The 25198-nt window shown below is 42.8% G+C and overlaps 1 protein-coding gene across 6 annotated transcripts in view; it reads right to left on the reverse strand.

Annotated features, from left to right (window-relative positions):
• Positions 1-10555: 10555 nt before the first annotated feature.
• Positions 10556-25198, reverse strand: part of LOC109399758 (FMRFamide receptor) — a 728822-nt gene continuing 714179 nt past the window's right edge. For all 6 annotated transcript variants that reach the window (XM_062859894.1, XM_062859892.1, XM_062859895.1 and 3 more), the window contains one exon: positions 10556-13005. In XM_062859894.1, the coding sequence (XP_062715878.1) occupies positions 10965-12377 (1413 nt within the window). In that variant the 5' untranslated portion in view covers positions 12378-13005 and the 3' untranslated portion in view covers positions 10556-10964. The remainder of the gene's footprint in view (positions 13006-25198) is intronic.

A 25198-nucleotide genomic window follows, 5' to 3' on the forward strand; every position in this document is an offset into this window, starting at 1 on the left:
CGATGACCCACCTCAATATGGATGGTACTAAGCCGAAGATGGGTGCCGGTAGGGCAGTTCAAACTTTAAACATGTCAAAAATTCAAAGCTCCTATATGTTCATTACAATCCTTGGTGCAAAACTAGAGTCCTGTCAAATTTTCAGCCATTTCGGTGGTGATTTAATGGTGGCCCAAAAGCAAAATAGGTTTATATGGGAATTACTATGGAGAATTTTCGAAAAATATTCTCCGCGCTGTACAGCATTAACACATGGATGAAGTCATAGGGTCAAAGCCAAATTGAATTCTTCAGATCTCAATTATGAATGTTGCCGAAGACCGGAACTTATTTCGATAATCGGGTAAAAAGTTATTGAACAAATTCTCACTCGCATGCGCATCTTCATACATACACGATGTCCTTCAAGGTGTGCAAGAAGGTAACGCGCATACTATGATTGCGTGTCAAGCGTGTCGATCGAGCTGTGATCTTCTGTTCAAGCATGCATGGACGGTAATTGATTAATAACTTCTGTCTCGTGAGTCGAAACGAGTTGCGGTCTTCGGCAGCATTCATCATTGAGGTCTGAAGAATTCAATTCGGCTTTGACCCTATGACGTCATCCATGTATTGATGCTCTACAGCGTGGAGAACCTTTTTTGAAAATTCTCCATAGTAATTCACATATAAACCTATTTTGCATTTGGGCCACCATTAAATCACCTTCGAAATGGCTGAAAATTTGACAGGACTCTAGTTTTGCGCCAAGGATTGTAATGAACATATAGGAGCATTGAATTTTTGACATGTTTAAAGTCTGAACTGCCCTAGTGCCGGTGTTATTAACCTTCATGAAGGAGTATTCATACTGCTGATAGCAATAACTTGGCCCTCCGAGCCATTTATCACAAAACGGATTTTCAATAGAATAAAGTTCCCCTTGAAACAGTGATGATAATGCAATAATATATCCACAATTTCGGGCAAATTTGGCTGATTATTCTGATTTTAACAGGATATGCATTTTCGTGACGTTACAACGCGAGCAGAACCCTGTTTAAAACTGAACGGGCGTTGTAACGCCACGAAATGTAAAAGTCAATTATCCAAAAACAAATCCAAAGTTTATATGTTTTATTTCATTGAATTGACGAACAAACCAATAAATTTCAATGGTGGAAAAAAATCATTATAACATAAAAAACCGAGCAGATTTTTTAAAATGTTGGTAGTGCAGTAGAGAGGGTCGGATTCTAGCGCGGTGTAACGTCACGCTACAAATACGCATTTTTAACACGTTTTTCTAATGAAAACTAAATGTTCAATAGGTCAAATACATCAGAAATTTTACAAGGATTCCGAATATGAAAAAATATTTTGAGGTTTACAATCGTTTTCATGAGTTATAGTGGAAAATCTGACTACGAATGCTTCAAAACGTTGTAACTTCACGGTAGAATGTGTCATATACTGAACTTCGGCCTCTACACCAAATATTTTTCAAAAAATCCATAAACATTCTAGAGACCTAGAATTCCTGGAAATCTTTAGGGTGCATCCCCCAAAATTCCTCTTAGGATCTCTTCTATTATTTGAGAGATCCTTGTGGATATATTTCCATTTTTTGTGATATTCTTCATTTTAAAGAACCGTTTAACTTAAAGGGCGAACACGAAATTATTGCGACATTTACAAATTGCTGTAACTTTTTTCCCGGTAGACAGAAATTGATCAAATTTTGTACAGTCACTCTGAGAAGTATTTTGTTAATATCCTGTAAATTGCTTAGCCGTGTGGTTTGTTGCGGTAAAAATGGAAGTGATTAAAGAGAAAATGAGTGTAAAAATGTTTTACACTCCTAGCATGATCCAGAGCTGTACCATCTTGGTTTGAAACAAAATATGCTGCAAGATTGCAATTCAACCGTCTGAAAAGTGGAAAAAAAGTCCAAAGATTATTGGTTGACTTTGGAGCACAAACGCGGAAAAAAAATAATCAAAAAATATTGAAAAGGTGCGGGATACCAAAATTTTAAATCTCTTTTGGATAGCGTTAATCGAAAGTGTCACAAATTTTATCATACAAAATTTTACCCCCAGTTACTGCTCCAGTATATGTAAACTGAAGTAAATATATGTTTAAAACTGCCCTGCAATTATTCGATGAATACATGCAATTTTAAAGTCAATTAAAGGTGTCGCAAAACGGGACATGCCACAAAAGTTCAGCCTATTGGACGCAGTGACTTAAGGGGAGGAAAAAAAAGGTGTCGCAATAATTTCGTGTTCGCCCTTTATGTGGCTGAAAATGCATCATGATGGTTGTTCAGTCATTGTTAACTTCGGGATGCATTTTCAGCCTATATCTGTTTAGCCGTTCTTTGAAACGGTGCTCTAGAAAATTCAAGCTTTGTACTCCAAATTAAAGACACTATATTCTAAAGACACGAAATCTGATGATTGTTGATGATTTCAGCATCATGCCGAAGTGTAGAATTAGCTCACAGTTAAAATACACGGTAATAAAAACAAAAAACAAAAAAAAAAAACATCATGCCGATGATGCTGCCGAGCAATGCCTTTAAAGCGCGTTTGACAGGTCTCCTGATCGATTGGGATGACATTGAAGGTAAATTTGGAATTCAAATTGGAACATTTCGTGTCTTTGTATATAGTGTCTTTACTCCAAATACCTTGTCTTTAAATTCATCTCTACAATTTTCAAGCGAATTCTTTCAAAATGTCTCCAAGAGAGTGGACTGTATAAACCGAACAGGGCTCAGCGCAAGCGAAATAAAAGTCGACCGCACGCGTGAGCTTCTGAACAATGAACTGATTTATTTCTTCTCTTTCATACACTGATTGAAAATTGCATGTGCGTTTGTGGTTTGATCTACACTAGAACAAATGGACCTTTGAAATCTAATACGTTAACAATGTCTGAATGTGTTTAATGAAAAAAAAAAACCCAGATTAATCCACCTAGTGGTGATAGTGCCTTTCTCGTCGAATATGAGCTCATGATCTACGAAAGCCAAAGAATTCCTGAATTCTGAGATTACTCTATTTAGAAAAGGAAGATTTTATTTCCCAAAACCATCATCGAATTGGGAAACTGATTGAGGGCACATGTTCTTGACTAATGCCAAGTAATGCTCGCCGCATAGGCAGAGCTGAAAAATATCAGATCTCTTCCCGAGCAAAGTCTGATAGCAAATTGATAACTAATTTTAATATTGTGATATTGCAAATTTTGATAACTCAGGTTGTTGTCGTTTTGGTCGTTTTAACGGTTAAAACATCAAAAATGAGAGCAAAAAAATATTCCTGTGACAGCAAATTGAAAACAATTCCTGCTATCGATGATAACACATTGATAACTGTTTTTGTTATCAGCACAAGAGAAATTAAAAATCGTTAAATGTGGAATTTTTCGGTTGATATCATAATCATAAATGCAATAATGCAATTGCACTAACGATATATCCCTAGAATAACTTAGTTTACTAAAAGATTTAAATCTATTGTAACACTAAATATTTACATTAATTTAAAATGACAGCAACCCGAAAACAAAATTTGAAATCAAATTGAGTAAAGATAAATTGATATCAAAATGTGATATCAATTTGTTGCTGAGTACAAATCATGTTTTCGATTTGCTGTAATTTTGTTGTTGGACTTTGCTCGGGTTAGTTGACTGCATGACCACTAGCGTGGGACATATAAACTGTGGCAAATTTCAGATCGATCGAGAAAACTATAGTTTTATAGAAAACTATAATTTTTATTCACCACTCTTATGAAATTCATAACCTTCGCGACATAATTTTTATTTGTGACAAGTTTATTAAAAATTATGTTTGCGAGCATACTTTTTAAAGGTGATGCCAAATTGCAAAAAATTATGTAGTTTCACACATAATAGTTAAACGGAAAATCTCCTCAGTGTATATTTTAGCGCCCGCCATTCTTAGTTTTTCATAGATTGACTATGGGAAAATTTACTTCTTCAAAGCAAAATCTCTTGAGGTCACTCCTTGATCACTAAAAATAAATCGATGAATGGTTTCTATAGAAAACTTTTCAAGGATTCAGACCACCGAAGACCGCACAGCGATACAAAGTTTGTGGAAAAAGTTACTAAGCTTTTCCCGATCCATAAAATAACGAGATTTTATTATTTATTGTTTTTCCTTACATGTTAAATAGCGTTGCCATGCTATTCGGTTTTCAATCAATTACTTTTTCCACATGCCTAAATCGCTTTGCGGTCTTCGAAGAGTTGGTTCCTCGTAGAATGTCCAACAGAAATCATTCATCGATTTATTTTTAGTAGTTACGGGGCCACCTGTGGCGATTTTTAAAGCGATTTTCCCTATTATAAATCGTATAAATACTTAAAACGACTAGCGCTTAAATATAGTTTCTCCAATCGAGCTGAAATTTTGCACGGTTGATATGGGACCAAAATGAAAATCAAAAAGTACAGGAGTGAAATGTCCCTTTCTCTCCCATGCTAATGACCACCTTCACTATCACTGGAAGCTCATCAAGCTAGAATATAACTTTTTTCGCAATCAAAGATCACTTTGTGGTCTTCGACAAAGTTTTTTTCTGCACAGCAAGTGAAATTCCCCATACCAAACCCCATTCCAATTTCATTCATTACAGAGTGCGAGGGTGCAACCAGTCGCATCAATGCTTTGCGCAGTAATTGGGGATTGAAAAATCTTTGTTTCAAGTTGTTGCGATTGAATTTTAATTTTCATATACAACATCCATTTTACTCTATAGTTACACTTCATAAATCTGAAAAGGTATGATTTGATGAGATCGCTCTAGTTTTCCCAAGATTTTGTTCTCTTACACTGCATCGATTTTGTTCACTTTCGTTATTCCATCGAAGCACCCAACGCTGGTTCTATAACACTAGCGATAGTATTTAATGGAGTCTGAGCCAATCGTTTATCAGGTTGTCAAAAAATCAGCGATTGGATGTATCGCATTGGTTTGGTTCACTTTTACATTTGGTCAAATCCGGCGGGACACCCTGATCTGGTTCCGAAACACAGCCGGTTGTCCTAAATATGGTTTGAGACAATTTTCTTGCTATCCGTTCATTAGGTTTTCCAATAAGCTGCTATTTGGTGTGCCGCACGCATGAGTTTGGTTCATTTTTACATTTTACCACTTGTCTCAAAAATGATCTGCGACTGCTTTCTTGCAAACTGTTTATCAGGTTTCCTAAAAATCCGCGAATCGTTGTGGCGAATGCACAGCGGGACACTCGGATGCCGGTTCAGATATGGTTTGAGACTATTTTCCCTTTTACCGTTTATCAGGTTATCGGAAAAGCCGCGATTTGATGTGCCGTATGCATGGGTTTGATTCACTTTTATATTTGTCCACTACCGGCAGGACACCCAAAACCGGTTCTGGAACACTACCGGTTCAGATGTGGTCTGAGACTATTTCGCCGCTTTCCGTTCATTGGGATATCGAAAATGCCGCAGTTTGATGTGTCGCATACATGGGTTTGCTTTACTTTCATATTTGGCCACTCCCGGCGGGACACCCGGAACCGGTTTCGGAACACTATCGGTTCAGATATGGTCGGACACTATTTCCCCGCTTTCTATTCATGAGAATATTGAAAAATCCGCAGTTTGATGTGTCGCATACATAGGTTTTTAGAATTTTCATATCTGGCCCCTTCCTGGGGTACCGGTTTAGAGGAAACGGCGGAACACGTTTTGTTCGTGTGCCCGTGTTTTCGCACAATGCGTGACCGCATGCTTGCCACATGCGGGGAGGACACAACTCCGGACAATTTGGTCCAGAGGATGTGTAGGGATGAGGTTAGCTGGAATGCCGTTTCAACGGCTATCACCCATATCGTCTGGGAGCTACAGAGGAGGTGGCGCGTGGACTCGAAGAATGGCTAGTCCAGATACAGTACAAGAGGTGGTCCAGGGGTTCGAAGTCGGCTTCGTAGATCATACCGGTGCCCTGCGGTAGAGATCGACCCTTACAGCGATTAAGTGGCCGCGGAGAGGAGGTCCCGGTAGCGGTGCTGTCGTGGCGTCGGTCTACTGGGTTGGATCCGAGCCCGAGGTTGGAAAGGGGTCCCCGGCAAGGGTCGGGGTAGGTGAGACCCTGCTGTCTGCAACCTTCGGGTGCATCTGATAGGGCCTGAAGGGTAGTGATACCCTTCCTTTGCGGGCAGGTCAGATCGGGTTGCACGTGGGCATTAGTTCTTGATGTCTGCTAAGCAGTTGGGCGCGGGCGGGGTTGACCCTGCCCGCCTTCCGAGGACAAAGGGAGTGGCGAGGACCACTCGGGAAACTGGCTAAGCGCCAGCATGCTACCGTGATGGACTCTCCAGAGCGAGTCATCGATGTTCGTTGCTGCTAGGCTACGGCAGCAAACCTTGTGGGTGCGATATGCACTAGCCCCTCTCTGAAGCAATACCTTCTTGGTGGTTCCGGAGAGACGTAGGGTTTGGCGACCATAGGAATGTGTTTTAGTGGGTCGAGGAGAGAGTAGTCCTGGCTTTTACTAGTGTTGTAGAAGACGGCCTTAACCCCACACTGCCCTAACCTTCCTGCTAGGGTGTCTGTTGAGCAGATTTATTCCCCTATGGTTTAGAAGATAAAAAAAAGACATCACCTCAATTCATCGAGCTGAGTTGATTGGTATATGTGACTCAACTGTCCGGGCCTTCTATCAAAAAGTCATTTTTGGAGTGAACATATAGCCTTTCCAGTACACTTAGTGTACGAGAAAGGCAAAATGGTAAAGCATTGAATGAAATTGCTGGAGAAAATTCAAGAAAGAGTTTATGACAAAACAATAACTTTTATAGAATCCCTTGAGCTCTTGATACGAAGACCAGAAGCAGTTCAACGTATATGTCAGATATATCTGTCAAGAAAAAATAGCAATTGTTGAAATCAGGGACATTTCCAGGATAATTTACAATGCGGGACGACTAGCTTGAATCCGGGACGTCTGGTCACTTTACTCGAGAAACAACATCAGTTTGAAACAAATAAAAAATCGAGTCAAACAATATATTTGAGCATTGGTTTCTTTTTGGACAAATATTTGACCCTGTGTACTAACAGCTTAATCTAGGGTTTCAAACTACTTGGGCACCCGCGTCAATTCCCGGTACCTCACAGCAAAACAAATGAAAATATCACTTGTCGCATATTTTCCAATCGCACTTTCGTAGGTACGCAACATTTCCTCAACGGAATCCACAGTGAATGAGCTACTCGTTCACTCTGAAGCCGCACAAGTGCTTAAAACAACTCGACAATGATTTTTCATAAGGGCCTAACTGACTTGATCGATTTCTCTTCGTCGACTCTCTCTTTCGCTAATAACTTGATCAAAACAAACAAAATCATTATTCTTTTTGTTTCTATAGAAACATGTAGTCGTCTTCTTCGCGTTTCAACCAAAAAATCTTTGAAAAACTCAATACACATCCTGTGATAACACAAAGAGAGGATCGATGAAGAGAACTCGAAAATGTCAGTTAGGCCCAAATGAAAAATCAGTGTCGAACTTTTACACGCAGACGAGTGCACTTCGTCAGCGCAAAGACGGGTGCCGAAGTGATTTCCCATTTGATTTTGCCGGAAGTTCGGCACTGGTGCCAGAAATTGGCGCTGGACTAGGTGCAGTAAACTCGTTCAAAAACAAATTTCCGGCAGATAATCTGCACAACAATCACTGTTAACAACAAGTACAAATGGAAAAAGTAAACGAAAACGGTCGTTTCGTTGTGAATTTAGGTAATGCACAATTTTGTTTACCTGTAGTGCCGGAAATGGGGTCAAAAACCCTATGTAGAGTATTAGAGTAATTATATCCTGGTTCATCTAAGCATCCATTTAATTCTCATATTTTCTCAGAGAATAAAGATCTGAGCCTCCAAATGACTTAGCAGGTTGTCTACTGTTTTTTTCAGGTTTTTTCCAGGCTTTCAGACCGCCAAATTTACAAGGCAAAACAATTTGCTAAATTATGTTAGAAAAAACTTTTGTAGAAATTTATGGCGGCATTACTAGTGTTATTGCTCAAAGGGTATAATCCCGAGACGCTCGCTGGGGACAAGACCTAACAAGCCTGGCTACCAGGGGTTCCCAAACTCTTGGTAACAGGGTCGGCTCTTTGCACTGATCAAAAGTCCAAAACCACTATATTCAATTTTTCACTTATTCACTTACTTTCACTTTATTTAACTTACTGTTGTGTCGGTGTAGGTGTGTAGGGGGGCGGCCGGCAGAGTTGGGCTGTTCGGGGTGATCGGGGATGGCGTAGGCGGTTCTTCGGATGACTCTCGCTCGTGGCCGTTGGTCGGGACGGCTGTCGCAGGACGTTCTCACCACGTGGGCGGCCAGACAGGGTTTGCGTACCCCTGGCCTTAGGATGAACACTCCACGTGGGTCACTATTTACGGTTTCCACTGGCTACTTGCTCCTAACTGTTTCGGAGCGGACGCCGGTCCTAGTCGGAACTCCACGGGTCCTAATGGGAATTAGGGGAGGTCTTATGATACAGGAATGCCACTCGGGGTTTCTATAGGTTAGGTTACCTGACTCAATTGGATTTCGCTCAAACAAGGTTCTTCTTTTCCACTAAATGGTCAATATCTGTGGCTACTTCTTACTGTAGTTCACTTCACTGAACATGTGGGCCTCAAAGGTGGCTCTCGGTGAAGAATAAACTTCTCGAACGATATTAAACACTTGAAGTCTCGAGTGGAAAAGAAATTCGATTTTCTCTTGGCAAACCTTAATCCATACCTCCCCTTCCTTTTCCCAACCACCATTCATTCCTCCTTCGCCCCTCCCTCGGATCATTTCAATCGTCACTCCTTCATTCCTCGCACCTCTTTATGTGTATGTGTATGGTGTTACGTGTGTAACAATTTTCCTTCCTATTTGAATTTACAGTTGGGATTGGGAGTGGGTCTTATAGTTATTCTCATTGGGTATTGTTTATTATAGACTTTCACACAATATTGCTTACAAGTAATAAGTGATTTACAAACTAAACAAGCAGTTAATCAACTAAACCCTATGGCTTTCTTCTTAAATAGCATTGGCTCGGAGATCCAACTCCTAGGGTAAAGTACCCGAAACGGTAACACTAGAGGGATTTTGGGTTGAACTTCTAAACAGAAATGGAGCAGCATTTACGGTGAAATTCCTAAAGTAATAATGAGGTTTCAACTAAAACTAAGAATAAACGTCTAATGAAATTATCTAGCCATTAATAAGGACTTATGGTTTATTTTGTTATTAAGAAAAAAATGTTTTGAAGTTCATTGAGACTTCGATGAGATTCTTCAAGAAATTTTTGACAGAATTTTTTAGTAAATTTATGGTCATGATGGTGGTAAGGAGTGTATCTGTAAGAAAACGAAAAAAAACGTAGGAACGCGACATCATGGATGCGGAGGAAATTCGATTTTGTAAAACGAAATATTTTCATGAGTCGTTAATTTAGATATTTATTGACCAATTTACCCTTTGATTAATAAAAAAAAATATATTTCCATTCCTAAGGTTTGCAATCAAAAAAGCCCAAAATCGCATAGTTTGCCCTATAAATAGAGGTATAGCTCAAAATTGTGACGTGCTGGAGCAAATCTGAGCCCGGATTCAGATTTAGCGGCCCAAAATCCGTCGGAGACACATAAGTTTGCTCTTGAGACAGACAGAGGCAGTTCATTTTTGTTACGCTGTGTAATTAACCCCTGAAATTTCCCTAAACCGCCTGAGAAGCTCATAGATACCCACTGACACCCCCTGGAATCTCTCTGGAGACCCACCAAAACGCTTGCAACTTCCTTGAAGCCACTCTGAAATCCACAGAGAGCTCTTGAAACAGCAAGAAACCCCCTTGGGCGCAGTCCTTACTACGTAGACTTACTTTTGCCCATCTAAGACCCCTTCCCTGCCGCCCCATCGTGGACTTTTGTTCATATTTCTTTTCGAAATTTGTATGGACTATAGACTTTGGATAGACCTCGCCCTTCCTTCCCCACAGGATCTACGTAGTTTATGGACGAGCTCTTGAATAACTCCGAAATGCCCCAGAAGTCCTTTGAAACGTTCCTCAATCCTACTGAAAGGTCGACGATGAATCATCTCTGAAACCCCCAGGAATGCCCCAAGAACTCCTGAACCTTCTCAATCGCCATTGAAACTCCTTAAAGCGCTCCTGAAAGAACCCTGTAAACCCTATCTGAGCCCTTTCGAAACTCCCGCCCTGGAACTCGTTTAAACCCCGTGCGACTCCTTGGCGGTGTCTTAAACATCCCTGGGACTCCCCTTCCGCTACCTACTTATGATTGACCAATTCTCACTTTTGTCCCTCTTTTATTTAGATCTTCCTGAGACCTTCCTAAAAAAACATTGCATAAAATGAATCTGCATAAAAACAGATTTTTGGGTAAATCTAAGAACATACCTTTAAAGTCGACCAAAGCATCAGCTCTGAAGTTTACAGAATGCAAAGAAGTTTCTCTATTAAATAAAAATACAAAAAAATTGCAACTTTATTAAATCGTTTTATTTTTCTAAAATTTTATCGCCATTTTTTATTTGCGTCACATCTAATCTGATTCAACACGAATTCGAGTTCCCAGTGCATTCTGGTACGAAAAAATAGTAATTCAATTATTTGATTCCTTAGCATCTCCTTTAGCAGCACATGCACCCACTTAGGATGCCGGTAATAATTGGTCTTTCCGTTAACAAATTGGATTTCTACATTGAGTCCTCTGTTCTAACTTCTTGTCTACCTTCAGGTATCGCGCTGATTAAAGCTATAATAGTGTCATAATCTCTGTTCTACCAACTACAGTCAACATAGTCACTAACCTACAGTCGATCGCGCTCAAAATTTGTGATCCCCTCCTCCGAGACCGTCGTCCGAGTGGGAAATCTTGAGCATCGGCTAGAACCCGGATGTGGCCATCATGATCCCGTTGGCGCCGTTTTCGCCCCGTTCCCAGCACGGGTGGAACATCGACGTGCTCCGGCTAATGGGCTGATGGGGCTGGAGTCGGGGCATCGTTTCCCGCGCCGGGTAGTACACTATCGGACCGGGCGATGGCGCTCGGGTACTTCGGATCGTGGTCCGCGTCGTGCGTATGCTGCCGAGCGTGCTGTTGGTGATCTTGGTCGAACTGCTACGGGTTGTACCCACTCGCTGGAAGCGACCGCTGTTTCGATTGCTTCCTTCGCCGTTAGAGAATGAACTGTCCTCATGGAGAAATCCGTCCGGCGATTCCCGGCCGAGGCGCGATTTACAAAATAACAAAAGAAAAATCCGCTTGAACTTCTCGCCGAAGATGACGTAGATGATGAAGTTCACGGACGAATTGATGGTGACGAGCAGGTTGGACGTTTTGACTAGATAATCGTTGATCTTCGAGTAGGCGGCTTCCATGATGTTGTTGACCATGGCGAGCAGGTTGCACAGCAGGAATACGACCACAACGCAGATTAGCATGGTAGCGAGGCCGATTTCGCGCTTTTCGGATCTGGATAGCCGCTGACGTTCCCGGTTCGCTTTGCGGACCTGCTCGTAGATCATCGTGTTGAAGAAGGAGATCGATGTGAAGGGAATCAGGTAGATGAACACCGTGTACATCCAGTGGACGTAGACTCGGATGTAGACCTCCTGAGTTCGGAGGCTGGACGCGCTTACGCAGTAAGCTCCCTCGTAGCCAGGGTGGTCGAAAGCCGATACGGACACCTCCCAGAATCGAGGCAGGTTGTAGAGGAGCGAGAAGATTAGAATTCCTATCACGTAGATGCGAGCTCGGCCGTACGTGCAGAGGGCGCGAGCTCGCAACGGATGACATACGGCTACGTATCGTTCTAATGTAACGGTAAGTGTTAGATAGACACTTGCGGTCTGAGCTGTCATCGCCAGCGGATATACTACTGGCGATATGACCGGATGTATCACATAATAGTAATAGAAGAGATAGCCCGTGTACGGATAGATAGCCGGGATACCGAACAGCAACATTGACGTTAAAATCACTATTGTATCACAGCGGGCTAGACCAATTAGTAGATAGTTGATGCTGGAACGCATCTGTGGCCTGGAGAGAATCACCATCGACAAAATGTTGCCGAGGATGCCTAGCAGAGATATTATATTCATCAGGACACCACTGACCCAAAACTCAAACACCGTAAGCTCTTCTTCGATTTCCAGTGCGTAGTAGCACATCGACATATTTTGATCATGGTGAGATCCATTCGAACCGTTTGCCGCCGATCCATGCAGGAAGAAGTGGTTATCCTCAATTATTATACTGTAGTCATAGTCGACGTTTGTGGTGTTCATTTTCATGCCTACCTAACCTAGCTTAGCAGCCTAGCATTACCGTAAAATCTTAAATCTTAGTCTTTTTTTCTACCGTGTTCTACTATAGCCTCCACGCGTATTTACACTCCTGCCCTACAACTATATTAAAGCTGCCGTTAAACTGATTCTTAAAGCAATGACGTCTTTTCCTTGTGCTGAATGCAATCTCCGGTCTGGAGCAAATAAAAAAAAAATCCACTTTTTACTTCTTCATAATCTCAAGAGCAAATCTCGCGATAAAATACGCTCCGGAATTTTCACTGCCTTCTGCTATGCAGTTGCCTTTTTAGTCTTGAATACCACGATTCCTTTTATCCTGCTGGCGGTGGTGGCGTTGTCGTGGGTTCACCAGAAGTTCAAACACGTGTCCTTGGAGGAACGTTGGAAAATAGATGGAACGGGGAACCGTCAACCGTTAAGTCGTTCGCCACGCGATGATACCAGCGGCAGCCGCGCGATAGTGGTAAGGATAGAACGATGGAATGATGAAGAAGTAGAAGTACGGTGGCATTCGTTGTTTGCCGTGCTGAGAATTGACACACCCGAACATAAGGGTATCCGGTCGCATTCCGGTAGTGAGCGGTAGCCAGATGTTTCCACTTCCGGTTGCATCCTGGGGAATGGAGAAGGAGAGAGAAAATTGTGACAGAATTAGTTTTATTGTTTTTGTCGCGACTTTTCAGTTTTTCTTTGGCTATGAAAGTGAGATGGATTTTTTATTGGGAAATTGCATTGAATAGCACTAGCTTGCAAAATTTTCGAGATCTGTAAGCTGATGATCATTTCTAGGGTGAAATCATGCCCTGAGTTAGAAAATGACTTAAATATTAACAGTATAACAGTAAATCCCTGCCGGGGCCCGTGGCGCAGTGGTTACACGATCACTTCATATGTGGATGGTCATGGGTTCGATCCCATCCCCGGCATTTGCAATTTTTCGTGAGCTGCAATAGTAGAATTAGGACAGAATACATTTAGGCGCTGTAGCAAGTGTAACTGCAGCTGTCAATTGTAATCGCTCACGTAGTGCCCAAGTGGACAATAGAGCTTTAAATTAGGTTAAGCGGCTAAGAATAAAAAAAAACCCTAAGTAATCCACCTAGCGGTAATGATGCGTTTCTCGTGCCTTCGAAAACACATTTCAACACAACTCAAGTGACATGTTGATGAATATCGCACTTTCATACGTTTAACAGAAATCCATTTCATGGCATCAGAGATCATATCGTTTATCTGGTTTTTGATTTTTCAGCCTTACCCGACTAGAGGATCATAACAAGAATATATCATAATTATATCTTATTGTGATATGACTAACAAATTATGTTATAATTTTGTTATGACATGGGCTGTTTATTACTTTTTCGAACTAAATTATAACAAAATATATTATAATCTTTTGTAACTAGTTTTGTTATAAATAATTCAAAACAAACTCTGTTAAAACTTTGTTATTTTTACAACTGAATAAAATGATTCGTTGGAGAAATAACACAATTATATCAGAATATGAAATAATTTTAATTTTTAAATACATTACAAAAAATAAAAATAAAAATAATATGTATTCGTTTTTTGTGTTTTTTTACTGCGCAGAATGCCGGAAGCGTATCCGAGTACTCCCAAAACTAAAAGGTACTCTTATTTTTTCCAACTTTGAACCGATTTAAGTGAACTTCGACTCGTTAAAATAAGAAACTATTTTTATTATTGATTATGCGAATAGAACGGTTGGGTCATGCGGTATTACCAAAAGTACAAATTTTCTGGAACATGTCCTTATACTATTGAGCGGCCCAGATGCAAGGGGGTGTAAGTGACCATTTTGAGCTGAGCATATTAAAAAAAAACTTCAGATTTCAAGCTCTCAGGAACTTTTTTAAGATTATTTTTATGATGATTTGAAAAATTACAATATATTAGAGAAAATTCGGTTTATTTTTGAAACTCCATACATTTTGTATGGGATGAAAAATTGATGAAAAACTTCAAACCTCATTTACTCAAAAGTGGGGTTTTGTCACTTACATCCCTTTGTTTCTTACCCCCTCTATTCTAATATCGGAGTTGGAGTTAGCGTATTGAAAAGACATGGTCTCTCGGGAAACATGTTCCGTAATGATTACTTTATAATCAATGAACACGTACTGTATAGCAGCAAAGGTTTATTGGCTGGGACTCTTATTCGATTTGCACATCTTTCGGCAAATCTTCCGGAGTCAGATTTAAGTGCAATAAAAGCAACCCAAATAATTTCACAGTATTTGTGTAGTAGCTATATATCCCGCTTCAAGTTAGATTTGACAATAATGTTTACATCCGACAAGCCGTGTTGGTATACAAACAGTTTCTTTAGTACAGCTTCTAGCTGTAATGATATCGCATAACGGCCTTCAAGGCGCTGCTGGTTTGTGGATTTGTTAGTATTACAAATTGTACTATATAGTAGCAGCTGTTTCGTTAATGGGAACTCCTATTAAGTTTGTTCAAGTTTTCACATCTTTTGGTGTTTCCGTATTTGATACTTGCATTTCGAATGCCCACAGCAATAACTATTACTTATTTTATCTACTTAAGTTTATTGACTGCTGCATCATATTATTTAGTAAAAAATAAAGGCATTGCACCTTCTACAAATTTTATCAGATTCTTCCATTTTTTTTTTATTTTACTCAATGCTTCAAATTCATTTTTTGGGTGAATATAGTATCATAGCTGCTGATATGTTTAATCTAAGTATTTCCTTCATTTAAAATCCCAGTCCGGTTACGGTGCAAATTCCTAACACTTTTCTACGATTCCCAATTTTGACACTCTTAGTGTAAAATGTCATAAAAAAAAGAAAACGATTCCCAATTCTTCTAGACTAACTTTTAAGCTTTTAGATTAACTAGAATTTGTAGCTTCAAAGCGTGAAACATCTACACGGAAAAAAGAAGAAACCTAAACATGAGTTTTTTTTTTAAATCTCAAAATTGAGTAAAGATAGTTATATTTGTATGTCATATTAACAGTACTGCTATTCTAACTTCTAATTATAACGTCAAAAAGTACCGAACAGACTATGTATTAAGAAGTAATGGATGTTATTGAGCGTGGAGATAGCAAATGCGGTACTAAATAATCCTAAACAATACAAATGTGAATGATAATTCTGCTCAATTGATCACTGCATTCTCTATTCAAACTTTTTTTTTATTACGACCTATTATCATTCGACCATATTTGCTTTGACATTATGTCAACTTTTTCATTTCTAAAAATAATCTATATCTTAGAATACTACTAAACTAAATAGCATCTGCAAAAGTTATCATATCAGCCTATGATATAATTGTGATCAATTAAAACAAAGCCACATTTTACCTTCGCTCACGTAGGTACGTGTATGATCGTCGGTCTCGCAGCGCAAAGAAAAAAAAACCAAATTAAATCATCTCCGTCCGTAAAGAATCACGACTACAGCAACTTTGACGCTGCCAGAAGGCACCCCATGACGAAGCTCAATCATAAATAGTCGACTCGCTATTTTTTCGTCGTTCTCTTTGTTCAACAAACGACGACAGGCCATGCGCACGCCACCACTGTTATTAGTGTTTCAGTGCGCAAGTCTGCGCACCGCGATAGCGCTGTTGGTAAGAGAGAGGGGTTCATTGTTTGATCTTGCATTCAAATCTCTGTCTATTTTTGTTCTGCGACTGACAAACAAGAGATGGGGGAATAGGGAAACTGGCAATACGTAGAACCAGTAAAGCTTCTTTCGCTACTCACTTCAGGTGCTGTGATAGCCTCATTGGTAAAGGCGACTGAAAATAAACGATGGCAGGATTATTGGTTCAAATCCCGTCCGGGTTTGTAAGTTTTATAATGAAATCGAAAGTTTTTTTATGTGACCTATTATTTTCTAAAAATAGAATAACACACTTAAAATAATTACCCAAAAATGAGTATAAACATTTAGTTTTTACCCTATTTGATTTTTACCCTAATTGAAAATATCAAACTGTATTATAATTTTGATATATTTTATCAAAAACTTAGAACAGGGCTTGATATATTTTTGATGTATTTGTAACAAACTCTGATACACTTTTGTTAGAACCCTTATGATTTTCAGTTAGAATTTTTGTTATTTTAACAACATCCTGCATCTAAATTATAACTGCCTATGTTAGAAAAAATCTGTGTAACATAATAACATATTATGATATAATTTTGTTATGATCGCTTAGTCGGGTAAACTCTTAAAAAACAGCCACAATCTTGAATTTTGGGCCGCCATTTAGGATTTGAGTCCTGCAGCTTGGAAATTCTGTTCGCTATTTTTGGTCTCCATACTTCTTCCCCATACCAGATACACCCATATTAAACGGTTTTAGAGCCTAAACCTCCATTAAACAGCTGCCATCTTGAAGTTTATGCCGCCATCTTGAATTTTGAGACGCCATCTTGGATATTTTAATCCAGGACAGAAAAATCTACTTTTTGCGTGCATTAAAATATTTTACAAGCGCATTGAAATTAAACTCAAAATTGAAAATATTTTGACCTTGAAAAAGTTCTACACCACCTATATACTTCTTAACCCCCAGGCCTGACGTAATATACAATAATACATAGAACTAACAACTTTTCAGATGAATCCATGTGAATTCCAACTAATGGGGTTTTGCTAAAAGGAAGGTTATGCAATTTTTACCCCTCCTGACCCAGACGTCCACCGGAATAAAACCTCGTGGCTCCAATTTTTGTGGCTCCCAGCATAATTGAAACTACAACTAATAGTGAAGTGAACTTAAAAATTTCATTGAAAAATATTGATGTCTGCGTCTTTGGCAGCGGTTTAAAGTTTTGTTGTAAGCCCCGTAGCCTACGGGTTAAACAGCCGCCTTCTTGAATTTGGAACCGCCATCTTGAATATTAGGCTGCCATCTTAAATTTTGGACCGAAATCGTGGAATTTCTGGTCTCCAGAGTTCATTTCCGCATAAAATTCGTAAACCATGCTAAAGGTTACAAAAAATTGTCGCAGTTTGATGTGTCGCATGATAGGTTGGTTCAGTTTTATATATGACCAGTTCCACCGGTGCTCGTCCGGATCACTTAAATGATCATAACTCCGGAACGCCTCAATCGATCCGAACCATTTTTAATAGCAAACAGTGTGGTAAAATTCCGGTTCGATTCGAGCTATAATCCGAAAAATCCGCCAATGGGAACTGCCTTAAAAATGAGTGAACTTTTTTTTGCGCACAGACACACATACATACACAACATACACACATACATACATACACACATACAGACATCATCTCAATTCGTAGAACTGGGTTGATTGGTATATGTTACTTGACCCTCCGAGCCTTCTATCGAAAATTCGTTTTTTGAATAAACATATAGCCTTTCAGTACACTTCGGTGTACGAGAAAGGCAAAACAATACTTTCGGGCTTATTTGCTTTAGAAAACTAAGTTATTTAACTGAACCAATAGTTTGAAAGATCTTTTTTTGATAGAAAATTCAATAAACTTTCGAATGAGGAAGCTGCGATAAATTTGACCATTTTCAAGTTATAGCCAGTTTGAGGCAAGCAAAGTCAAAAACATGTAAAATTCAATTACTACGTAACGGTGGAGATTTGACCATATGCGTAAACATTTTTTTTCACCATTAATGATCCTCTATAACTCCTAAAAAAAATTTGCATTCACCCATCGGGACCCCCCGGAACACTACCGGTTCAGATATGGTCTGATACTGTTTTCCTGCTAACCGTTGATCAGGTTACCGAAAATGCCGCTGTTTGATGTGTCGCATGAATGAGTTATGTTCAATTTTATATTTGGTCACTTCCGGCGGAACACCCAGAACCGGTTCCGGAACACTACCGGTTCAGATATGGTCTGCTACTGTTTTCCAGCTAACCGTTCATCACGTTATCGAAAATGTCGCTGTTTGATGTGTCGCATGCATGGGTTTGCTTCTCTTTTATATTTGGCAACTTCCGGCGGGACATCCGGAACCGGTTCCGGAACACTACCGGTTCTGATATGGCCTGATACTATTTTCCTGCTTACTGTTCATCAGATTATCGAAAATGCCGTGGTTTGATGTGTCGCATGCATGGGTTTGGTTCTCTTTTATGTATGGCCACTTCCAGTGGGAAATCTGGAACCGGTTCTGGAACACTACCGGTTCAGATATGGTCTGAGACTATTTTCCTGCTTACCGTTCATTAGGTTATCGAAAATGCCGCGGTTTGATGTGTCGCATGCATGGGTTTGGTTCTCTTTTATATTTGGCACTTTCCGGCGGGACATCCGGAACCGGTTCCAAAACACTACCGTTTCAGATATGATCTGATACTATTTTCCCGTTAACCGTTCATCAGGTTACCGAAAATGCCGCTGTTTGATGTTGCGCATGAATGAGTTAAATTCAATTTTATATTTGGCCACTTCCGGCGGAGCACCCAGAACTGGTTCCGGAACATTACCGGTTCAAATATGATCTGATACTATTTTCCTGTTAACTGTTCATCAGGTTACCGAAAATGCCGCTGTTTGATGTGTCGCATGAATGAGTTATGTTCAATTTTATATTTGGCCACTTCCGGCGGGACACGCAGAACCGGTTCCGGAACACTACTGGTTCTGATATGGTCTGAGACTATTTTCCTGCTTACCGTTCATCAGATTATCGAAAATGTCGTGGTTTGATGTGTCGCATGCATGGGTTTGGTTCTCTTTTATATTTGACAACATCCGGCGAGACATCCGGAACCGGTTCCGGAACACTACCGGTTCTGATATGGTCAGTGACTATTTTCCTGCTTACCACACACATACACACACAGCAGGGGCAGCAGGGACGGATGTCCTGGGGCCTGACGCACCTTGCGAGTCAGCCGCGTAGTTGCCGGCTAAGAATAGGACTACTAACCTCAATTCAAGGTGTCAAGCGACCCGTGCCGAGGAATGAGTGATGCTCGATCTTTAACGGAGCCTGTGGGGCACCTGGGCACCCCCCACAGTAAGCTGTCCCTTACCGCGTTAATGCAGAGCTCTGGCGTGGTGGACATTCTTTCTCGTGCGACTCGTGGGAATAAAATATGAATAAAAATCCAATTCAAAAATCAGGTGTAGCAGGTAGTAGTGGTGCGATCAACCCCTTCGCAAGAAGCGGGTTGATGAGGTCTCCAACAAGGAGAAGCGAGGAGTCAGGTGCTGGAAGCTGCTTACGCAGCTCAAGCGTGGGAGCTCCTGTCCACTCCACGGCAAGCCAGCCGGCGGAGGTTATGGACGGAGCATGGTTGCTGAAGGCCATCAGCCAAGTAGCAGGAAAAGGACGGCCCGCACTAGAGGTAGCTGAGCAGCAGCTTGGCAAAATTATCGACTTCGCGACAACTAAGTCGAATATAAGCAAGGACCTGAAAACGGCCTTGCTTCGGCTTAGAGCGTCTGTCGATGAGGCCAAGCAGGAGCACGCGGTCGCGTTGCTGGCTGCATCAGCGGCGGAACCCGCAAAGGAGAAAGCGTCTAAGTTTACACAAACGGAGGCCTTCTCCTTCGCGGGTAGTCCGAAGAGAGTGGAAGCGAATGCTCGTGACAAACGTGACAAGCATTCGCAGAAGCGGGCGAGGCAGCCGTCAGGTGAGGAGCTGTCTGGCGGCGCCCGCAAGGCCAGGCGTATAATAACCGCGAAAGCCGGTGGTTATGCCGGAAAGTCGGACCCCAGCCAGGGTTCCCGGAAAGCTGGGAAGGGTGGGCCTGAAAAGGCCGGCCCGTCCCGGAATGATGGGAACAAGGGGTTGCGACCGCTAGTGGGCCCTCAACAGCCACAGAGTAGGGCGATCCAAGGGGAGGACCCCCCTTGGACGAAGGTAGAGCGGAAGAGGAAGAAGAAGGTGAATCCGCAGGCAGAAGTGCAGGACGCCAAGCCAAGGCGTGGGAAGGCAGGTGCCAGGCGCGAGAAAGGCGACGCTATCGTCATCAAGACCGAACAGTCTAAGTACTCGGACGTCTTGAAGACGATGCGAAGCGACGCCAAGCTTGAGGGTCTTGGAGCCGACGTACGCAGTATTAAACGTACTCGTACGGGTGAGATGATCCTGGAGCTGAAGCGCCAGAAGGAACACAAGGGCGCCGCCTACAAGAGGCTGGCAGAAGAGGTCCTTGGTGAGGGTGTGCAGGTGAGGGCTCTGACACATGAGGCGACTCTGAAGGTCAAAGACATTGACGAGATCACCGAAGTGGAAGAGCTCGTCACGGCACTGCGGCAACAGTGCGATGTGCAGGTGGCCGCCGCAGCCGTTAAGCTACGGAGAGGGCCAGCAGGGACACAGATAGCCTTGGTTCAGCTACCTGTGGCGGATGTTAAAAAGTCCGTTAAAGTAGGAAGTATAAAGGTGGGCTGGTGTGTATGTCACCTGACATTCCACGAGCCACCTGAGGTTTGCTTCAGGTGTCTGGAACCAGGACACAAGTCGTGGGACTGCAAAGGCCCCGACAGGCGCAAACTGTGTAGGCGATGCGGCGCTGAAGGTCATAAGGCCCAAAGCTGCACGAGTCCGCCCATCTGCATGATCTGTACCGGGAAAACCTCGAAAAACAGACATACGATGGGTGGTCCAGGGTGCCCGGCCTTTAAGAAAGCCGCAGTGAACAACAAATCACAGTGCAGGTAACGCAGCTGAACCTGAACCACTGTGATGCGGCTCAGCAACTGCTTTGTCAGGCGGTTTCTGAGTGGGAGACGGATATCGCCATCATTTCGGACCCATACCGAGTACCCGCCGGCAACGGCAACTGGGTCGCGGATGGGTCCTGAAAAATGGCGGCGACATGGACAACGGGTAAATACCCCGTCCATGAGTTGATGTCTACTACCTATGAGGGCTTCGTGGTCGCCAAAGTAAACGGGGTCTTCTTCTGTAGCTGTTATGCGGTGGCCGATCAAGCAGTTTACGCAGATGCTGGACCGCATGACGACCGTGCTAATAGGGCGAAGGCCGGTGGTAATAGCGGGTGACTTCAATGCCTGGGCCGTGGAATGGGGAAGCCGTTTCACGAACCAGTGGGGTCAGATCCTGCTAGAGACACTGGCCATACTAGATGTCGGCCTGGCCAATGTCGGTACCAAGAGTACCTTTAGTCGATTATTGACGTTACTTTTTGTAGTCCTGGCTTAACAAGTAGTTCGAACTGAAGAGTAGACGATAGCTACACTCATACATCACCTGGCGGTTCGCTACAGTATCGACTACAACAATAGCAGGCAGCGGGTGGGTAGAGGAAGAGGCAGCTAGGCTAAGGCCAAGCCCTCGAAGGTGGAAGACATCATACTTCGACGAAGGGGTATTTAGGGAGGCGCTCCGCCGTGAGCGAAACCTACTTGGTTTAGACGGCGACGAGCTGGTAGCGGTGCTCTCGCGTGCGTGCGATGTGGCCATGCCTAGGCGAGTCCACCCTAGAAATGGGAGGCCACCGGCTTACTGGTGGACTCAAGCGATTGCGGACCTGCAGCTGCACCGCGCCTGCCTACGGGCTAGGTGGCGGGTGCAGCGAGCACGATCTGAGGAAGAGCTAAACGAACGGCGGGTGGTGTTCGCCGCTGCAAAAGCCGCGCTGAAGACCGAGATAAGGGCAAGCAAAAATGCCTGCTTTGAGGGTCTCTGTCAGAGAGCCAATGCGAATCCGTGGGGTGATGGCTACAGGATCGTGATGGACAAGACGAGAGGTATAATGCCTCCTACAGAGCAATCTCCAGAGATGTTGGAGGGGATCATCGAGGAGCTTTTTCCGCGTCATGATCCTAGTCCTTGGCCTCCTTTCGTAGGACAGCCGGGGACTGGGGCTAGCGATGAGGAGAGTGTCACCGATGTGGAACTTGCGGGGATAGCAAAGTCCCTTAGCGTAGGTAAGGCCCCAGGTCCGGACGGGGTTCGCACCTGGCCTTAAAAGTAGCTTTTGCAGAGGCTCCCGAGATGTTCAGGTCTGCTATGCAGAAATGCCTGGACGAGGCAGTTTTCCCAGAAGTATGGAAGATGCAGAGCCTGGTTCTATTGCCAAAGGTGGGGACACCACCCGGAGACCCGTCGGCATATAGTCCAATATGCTTGATTGACACGGCGGGGAAGGTACTCGAAAAGATCATCCTTAATAGAATGTTGAGGCACATCGAGGGTGTAAATGGCCTCTCGAGTAGCCAGTACGGCTTCCGGAAGGGGAGGTCGACCGTAGACGCTATCCTGTCGATTATAAAAACCGCCGAGATAGCGCTCCAGCGTAAGAGAAGGGGGATTCGCTACTGTGCAGTAGTGACACTGGATGTAAGAAACGCGTTCAATAGCGCCAGTTGGCTGGCTATTGCCGATGCACTCCTGCGTCTGGAAATACCCGGGTACCTGTATAAGATTCTCGGAAGTTACTTCCAAAATCGAGTACTAGTTTACGACAAAGAGGTGAAGTCGGAAGTGCTTTCACATAACCTCAGGAGTCCCGCAAGGTTCCATCCTGGGTACGGTGTTATGGAATGTCATGTACGACGAGGTGGGGGTGGAAATCGTCGGCTTTGTTGACGACATTACGCTCGAAGTCTACGGTGAGACGATCGAAGAATTGGAGTTGACCACCGACCAGTCGATCAAGGTTGTGGAAGCGTGGATGAGGTCCAGGAAACTGGAGTTGGCTCACCACAAAACTGAGGTGACGGTTGTGAAAAACCGGAAGTCGGAGCAGCAGGCGGTGATCAGTGTAGGCGATTGCACTATTACATCGAAACGCTCCGTCAAACACTAGGGCGTGATGATCGACGATAAGTTCACCATCGGTAGCCACGTTGATTATGCCTGTAAAAGAGCCTCCACAGCTATTGCGGCACTGGCCCCAATGATACGCCAGTAAGCGCAAGCTTCTAGCTAGTGTCGCTACGTCCATACTAAGGTATGGCGGCCGTTGAAAAGGGGTCCCCGGTAAGGGCAGGTGGAGACCCTACTGTCAGCAACCTTCTGGTGCAGCTGATAGGTCCTGAAGGGTTGTGATAACCTTGCCGTCAGTAGGTCAGATCGGCTAAGCGCCAGCGTGCTATCGCGATGGACCATGGCGACCATGGGAATGTGTTTAGTGGGTCGAGGTTCCTGTTCGGGTGTGTGTTGAGCAGATTTTTCCCCCATGGTTTAGAAGGAAAAAAAGAGCGATGTTGAAGAGTAGGCATGAGAGTCCGTCACCTTGTCGCAGTCCCCGTCGAGATTCGAATGAACAGGATAGATCACCCGAAATCCTTACGCAGTTTTGCACATCGTCCATTGTTGCTTTAATTAGTCTAGTCAGCTCCCCAGGAAAGCCGTTTTCGTCCATGATTTTCCATAGCTCTGTGCGGTCGATACTGTCGTATGCCGCTTTGAAGTCGATGAACAGGTGATACGTTGGGACCTGGTATTCACGAAATTTCTGGAAGATTTGATCTGGTCCGTTGTCGACCGGTCGCCGATGAAGCCGGCTTGATAACTTCCCACGAACTCATTCGTTTTAGGTGACAGACGACGGAAGATGATATGGGATAGCATTTTTTAAGCAGTATTCAAAATGGTGATCGCTCTGAAATTCTCACATTCTAAGTGGTCGCCTTTCATGTGAATGGGGCAGATTACCCCTTCCTTGCACCCCTCCGGTAGCTGTTCGGTTTCCCAGATCCTGACTATCAATCGGTGCAGATAGGTGGTCAATTTTTCTGGGCCCATCTTGATGAGCTAAGCTGCGATACTTTCCTTACCAGCTGCTTTGTTCATTTTGAGCTGGTGAAGGGCATCCTTTACTTCCCAAGCGTGGGAGTTGGTTAATTTCCGTCCTCTGCTGCATTGGCGTAGTCGTTCTCTCCGTTGTCGTGGTCTCCCGTGCTTACGTCCTCCACGCCATTTAGGTGCTTGTCGAAGTGCTGCTTCCACCTTTCGATTGAACTTCCGTGTTTCATTTTGGGGTCTTCGAAGAGAAAGTCCATCAATCAGTAAGTAAAGTGGAAGTACACTAAGAACACTTATTTGCTGAAAGGAAGGCCAAGTTCCATTGGTAGCGGATAGCCAGGTAGAAGAAAAAGTTGCATTCAGTAAAATTTTCCCCGTTAAATAAAATGCCAAAACGAAAAAAAACAAACTTTTTTATGTGAAATGGTATCTGATAACAATAGTCTTTTTATGTTGTGCCTATCAATCATGCTAGCGCAAAGAAAGGTTAATCGACCAATTATAATTAAAAAGGATAAAAAATATAAAAAACTATATTAACCCTTTGGGGTTGGAGGGGTCATATATGACCCTGGCGATGAAACCAAGCATAACAAGCGTATTCGGTGCCAGTGAGGTTACGGCATCAGCGGCAAAACAATCGAGCCCGAAAAGGTTAAATATAAGTTCATTATATTGAACAAAATAAAGCAAGCAATGTGTAAACATCAACATCCGCATCCGTTTGATTGTCGCCCCAAAATTTATAAAAGCCTATCGTCGAGTTACACCTCCACTCGATTTAATGAGCCGCCGAAGCACAATAGAATAACCATAGACAAACAGACGTGACACCTTGAACGATTTTCATGGAAATCCATCGCCCAGCTCACACTAACATCACCTGGTGGAAAAGTTGCACGAATCACTGTGTTGTGCAATATCGTCAACAGAAGGCGCTAGTGTGAAACGTCAAACGCATAGAAAAACGATGCGCGTGCCTCTGGTTGTGAAAGTCACAACTATGAAAATTTGAAATGATCGTTAAAAGCGTGGTCGATGGAAATTTCGCAAGTGTTACGTCTGTT

Source organism: Aedes albopictus, chromosome 3, assembly GCF_035046485.1.
Source record: "Aedes albopictus strain Foshan chromosome 3, AalbF5, whole genome shotgun sequence".
NCBI lineage: Eukaryota > Metazoa > Arthropoda > Insecta > Diptera > Culicidae > Aedes > Aedes albopictus.